Source organism: Manis javanica, chromosome 16, assembly GCF_040802235.1.
Source record: "Manis javanica isolate MJ-LG chromosome 16, MJ_LKY, whole genome shotgun sequence".
NCBI classification, from domain to species: domain Eukaryota; kingdom Metazoa; phylum Chordata; class Mammalia; order Pholidota; family Manidae; genus Manis; species Manis javanica.
This window is the reverse complement of record NC_133171.1, coordinates 23,790,846-23,796,585: the sequence shown is the minus strand read 5'-3', so window position 1 is coordinate 23,796,585 and position 5,740 is coordinate 23,790,846. Positions and strand designations below refer to the sequence as shown.

Sequence of the window (5,740 nt, the reverse complement as noted above, 5' to 3'; positions counted from 1 at the left end):
GGGGTGGACATGGGACGGACACGACACGACGACCCTCAAAGACACAGGCTTCCTGGGTCAAGCTCGATTAAAGCTGAAGACCAACCACTGCAAAACTCCGAGCTGAAGATAAAACTCCAATGAAGCATTACCCACAATGATACTTTACAAAACCTTAATGGCGAGAGTCCTTGTTTTTGCTCCTTACCTGTGATTTACAAAGCTGACGAAAAGCTGCAAGTATTGGGAAACGCATCCTAAAGTGATAAAATAAGACGAAGCATGGTAAAAACTGCTTTATTAATGGCAGTTAGTACAAGTTAATAAATATTGATTCCCAAAGAACTTGGTTATCAGGCTACTGGTCCATAGAGAGCTGAATGGAACTTAACCAACTTGATTACTGGAAGGATGAAGAGCAATCAGTCCTGCTTCTTGGGAAATGAAGCCATTGCCAGCTGGTATATGGCATATGCTGTTCCTGAAAAATAAAAAGAATTTTTAAAAAATTGTAAGATTTGAATGTATAAGCCTAATTATTCCAGCTAAAAAGTTGTAAGATAAAAGCAAGGTTGTCATGAAGACTACTTTAATGGGAACATAAAGTATCTTGATAGCGCTAACACACAGGTATCTATGTATATATAACACATTTAATCTAGTTTTATGGTGCTGGATGTAGCACAATAAAGTACTTGTAAACTTAATAATGATATTAAAACAATTTTAAGATTAAGAACATATATAAAGGTTATTTCCATACTAACCTAAGATTGCCTGAGAAATGCTAAGAACTACTCAAAAGCCAAAAAAGAAGTCAAAATGCACAGGCTTTCCCTAAAGGGTATGATAAATGTAAAACCAAGGATGATACATAACTTTAAAATTATCAAATGCAGTGTAAGAATACCTAACAACTAGAAACTTATTTTGAAAACTCATTACCAGAGCTTCTAAGAAATAGTCACACTGGCCAAAAAAGAACTTAAGACTTTACCTTAAACCGAAATGTCACTATCTGGTTATCTTCATTGACAAAAAGACCCTTCACTGTATTTAATTCAAGCCAAAGGCACCTTGGCATGAGCCAAGGGACTTTGCAATTAGGGTTCAAATCCCAGCTTTTCCAGAGAAGTATTGTTTTCTTGACTAATTAACATAACTTCATCTTTAAAAGGGGATGAATTACAGACTTAATACAAGGGTTACAGGAATTCATGTATGTGGCATTCCTAACAGTAAGATGAGTAATCATTCTAATACTGTTTTTCTTCTCCCCCAGAGGGCAAACATCCAAATTCCTAACTCTGTGCCTAGGATACCAATGTGTGATATTCCACTGCTGACACGGAATAATGTACACGGCCCTATCCACAGAAACAGTGTCAGGGCACTTCACGTACAGTATCATTATTCTGTACAGGTTGTTTCTGTGATTAAATATGTATATACAGGGTTTTTATATAAAAATGTGTTTTATTATAGTACTTTATAAATCTTACCACTTCAGAATACATCATACCAATACTCTCAGCTTTACATCAGCTTTGTAAATCATACGTAAGGAGCAAAAAAAAAAAAATTTATTTTTGTCATCACAGTCGAATGTTTAAAAGCCTTAGTTTTAGGAAATGGGGTAAGGTAGGTATTTTTGGCTCTTCAAAGGCCTGCAGGGCCACCAGTGGCAGACTCCGAAAACCACCTCTATCATGATAATCACCAAATGGTATTGGTCTACTTTTTAAAACGACATTAAAATGCTCTTATACAATATGTATCAATCACCCTCTTAAGTCCTTTTTATGCCAAGCAGTCGGATCACAGACTCTGCGGACTCCCTGTATGAAAAAACTGGCATAGAAAAGGCAATGAAGCTGTGAGTTAACTTTCCTACAAATCAAGCCTTCCAAACATCTTACCACCAACTGTAAGAACCATGGTGGCCCTATACAGGAGGGCATCGGCCACCCCGCCCTTTAGATGCACTGGAATTCCATTATCCTCCTAGGGTAAAAAAAATAAAAATAATTAATAAATGTATCATTTGTTTCTAACTAAGTTCAAAAGACTAATCCATTTGTACAAAATTAATGGCTCTTTAAACTTCTAGAATTAAAATATTTTAAGTTATCAAAATTAAAAAGGACTGCTTCTTGATTATAACTTTTTCATATAATACGACATATATATAAATTATATATATATACACACAAGGTATATTAAAAAATTAATAACACTAAATCATATCCTTATGCCCTAGCCCAGCATCTGGCATATAGTAAATGTTTAATATATCTGTTAAATATACATATTATGTATTTATGTGGTACACAGATGGTCCCCAATATATAATTGTTCAACTTAGGTCTTTTGGACTATAGGATGGCTCAGAACTTCATACACGTTTAGTAGAAACCATACTCCGACCTTTGAATTCGACCTTTTCCAGGCTAGCAATATGCGGTGCCATAAACTCTAGTGGTAGCACGCAGCAGCTGGCGGCTCCCAGTCCGTCACCAGTGATAAGGATAAATGACACACAGCCCTTCTGTGTGTCACTTTCAGTATAGTACTCAATAAATCACGAGATAGTTAACACTTTACTATAAAATAGGCTTACAGGCTGTGTGAGATATCTCACCGTACTGTAGGCAAATGCAAGTGTTCTAAGCAGGTTTAATGTGGGCTAGGCCACGCTGTGATGTTTCGTAGGTTAGCTGTATTAAGGCTATTTTCCACTTAAAATGGGTTCTGGAAATTTAACGCCATTGTTAAGTTAAGGAAGATCTGTGTATCACACCTTTTTTATTGCCTAAAGTTTTATTTGGGAAAAACCAGAGAACATAATAAACAAACAAGTCACTGACAGCCTAACTATTACAAAGGTAACCTACTCTGTCCTACTAAGTCTTTCCTCATGAGAAGACCACTATTAACAGCATAATACATATCCCTAAATATTTTTAATGCTTATTTTGTCATACCTTCTAATTTATACATACTTAATACACAAAAGGAAGCTTATGCTATAAAATGGTCTACCATATGCTGTTTTTCACTCAGTGCTAGTTTAAAAACCATTCTGTCAGTCCATTTAAACCTACTGTGTTCCTTTTAATGGCCCCACTGAATTCCACTGTGCAAAAATATTGTAATTGAATCGGCCAGTCCTCTATTAATGGGTCTTCCCATAATTAATAGATTTTCTATTTTTATATACTTATGCTACTATTTCTATAGGAAGTCTTAAAAGTGAGAGTCCTAGATGACAAGGTGATTTGTTTTTAATGATAATTTCAAATACCCTCTAAAACTTTGTACCAATTATACTAGGACCTAGTATGTGTGAAAGTACTGCATATGAACGTAACTATGTCACACACCTGGCTAGCAACTTATTTTAAATCTTTTTAAAAATTTGACAATTAATTAGGGTGAACAAATAGTTAACTTGTCATTTTAGTTTACATCTTATTGATTTGAAGGAGCTCTCTGTATAGTAAGAATATTAAACTTTTGTTACATTTTTAAATTTGCTCTCATCTGTCACTTGTCTCTTGCAACCATAAATACATTAAAAATTTTTATGTCACCAAACGTTGCAATTTTTCTTTTACAGCTTCTAAGCTTTGTAAACACTTCCTTAGGAAGACTTCCCTACCCTTAAGATCGTAAGAAATATTCTCCTATGGTGATTATAATTAATAACACTATCATATACTTGAGATTTCCTAAGAAAGAAGGTCTCAAGTGCTCTTAACACACACACAAATCACAGTTGAGGCCATGGGTGTGTTAATTACCTTGACTGTGGTCATCATTCAATAGCTACATTAGGCACCACACTGTAGACCTCAGAAAAGACAGCAAGTACAACCTAAATACATACAACTATTTGTCAATCAAGTCTCAATAAAACTGAGGGAAAAAATATTGTATTTTATTCTAGTATTTTCTGAAGAAGCAGCATTTATATCTGTAATTCATCTTTTATTTTCTTCAAATCAGCCCATTTTTCCTATACCAATTTATTGTGTCCTTTACCCACTGATAGGAAATGGCACCTCTACCATATATTAAATTTCCACATATATATTTGTTGTTTCTGGGCCCTTTCTATGGTCTATGTGCCTTTCGCTGTGTAACTACCCGAGTGCCCACGCTATGTAACCCCTCCAAAATAATGTCTTCTTCCTCCTCATTTCTGCTCCCCCCCCAGGGCCTCTCGGACACACTGAGCTCACAGCAGTGTCTTTTTGTTCTTTTGCTGATACATCAGGATCACTGTCAATCAGGCATCTCCAGATCTGCTTCCGAGCTCACCTTTTGATACTCTTAATTATTACAAGTAACAATCTACAAAATTCTTCAGTACCTGAAACAGCTTTTGCTTCTCTAGAACTTTATTTTCAATCTGCCTGCGGGAAGTAGTGCCGATGGTCCTCTGGGCAATCTGACGAAGGGCCTGAAATGGGAAATACATCCATGGGCATTAAACAGATTTAGGGCTTAAAGAAACTTTCAAAACCAGCCATTTTCAATCTTTAGTATTACAGAAGAGGGAAAATGAGAATTAAAACATACTGGCATGGTTCCTACTTGATTAAAATGATTCCGGCACTAAATTTTTCCAAAAAAATCTTTAACAGACTATAATCTTTTAAAACCAGACTTGCACTTGTATACATAGTTGAAGTAAATAAGGACACAAATACGCACTCTACTTTCTAAAGTCAATGACATATTGAGAAGCTAAGTAAAACCTTCCTGAATAATTACAACAGTCAGTCATCACTGTTCCATTTTCCTTCTCTTTTTAGACATTCTGGGGAAATCCTTCAGATGCCGAGGCCGGCGGAGGGTGAAAGGTCACTGCAGAACCGCCTGAGCGGCAACGCCGCCCTGGCGCCACGACCGCCCAAGTCCCTCCCGAGATCCATGGCCCTGCTGCTCACACCGCCTTCCGACGCCGAGGCGCAGAGCCCTTGGGACGCAATCTTCCCGGATCAGGGGACGCCTCCGGGCCTGAGGCTTCCGGGGTTCAGAACCGTCCCTCCCGGGTCCCCGCCCAGCCCGACGGCAGCAAGGTCAGCGGGAAGGGCACGGCCCGCGGCGACCTCAGGCCACCCCCGCCCGAAGGCCCTCCCGCTGACCGGCCGCCACCCCTTCCCCGGGCCGCAAACGCCCCCCGAGACGCTCACCAGCAGGTTTCGCAGCATCTTGGCTCCTTACTGCCGACCGACAGCTGCAACCGACCTCGGAGAACGGCAGGCGCCTCGCCGGAACCGGAACCACTCCGGGGCCGCGAGGCACTTCCGGGGGCAGGTCCGTGCTCCGGCCGCAGACCCGCGCAGGCGCCGCGAGGCACCTCCGGGGCGGGTCCGCGCTCCGGCCGTTGACGGTACGCGGCGGACCCGGGCTGCCGGGCTTCCCGGCTCGGCTGAGGACCCCGGAGTCCGGGCCGCCGCCCAGGAGCCGGAAGAGCCCCTGCCTGTACCACCGAGCAGCTCCTCTGCGGCGCTTCCGCTCGGTGTTTCCGCCGAAGGAGCCGCGGGAGCTGCTCGCTCGGGTTCGTCTGCGAAAATGCAGGCAAGGGGGTTTCAGATGGGGCCAGGGCGCAGGCGCGACGCAGACCCGCGGTCTCCCGTGTCGGGCCCAGCGCGGCACCTGCCGGGACGAGTTCTAACGTGGCAGGCCCTGCGCTGCAGGTCTGTCTGCTGGCGTCCGCCCGAGGGGCATAAACCAGCCATAAAAACGGCCA

The 5,740-nt window shown here is 41.4% G+C and overlaps 1 protein-coding gene across 1 annotated transcript; it reads right to left on the bottom strand.

Annotated features, from left to right (window-relative positions):
• Positions 1-260: 260 nt before the first annotated feature.
• On the bottom strand, positions 261-5,403 carry COX7A2 (cytochrome c oxidase subunit 7A2). The gene is made up of 4 exons (XM_017652400.3): positions 5,181-5,403; positions 4,355-4,444; positions 1,899-1,983; positions 261-460 (listed from the first exon to the last, which is right to left on the bottom strand). The coding sequence occupies exons 1-4, from the start codon at positions 5,196-5,198 to the stop codon at positions 402-404; spliced, it is 252 nt and encodes an 83-aa protein (XP_017507889.3). The 5' UTR covers positions 5,199-5,403; the 3' UTR covers positions 261-401.
• Positions 5,404-5,740: the final 337 nt, after the last annotated feature.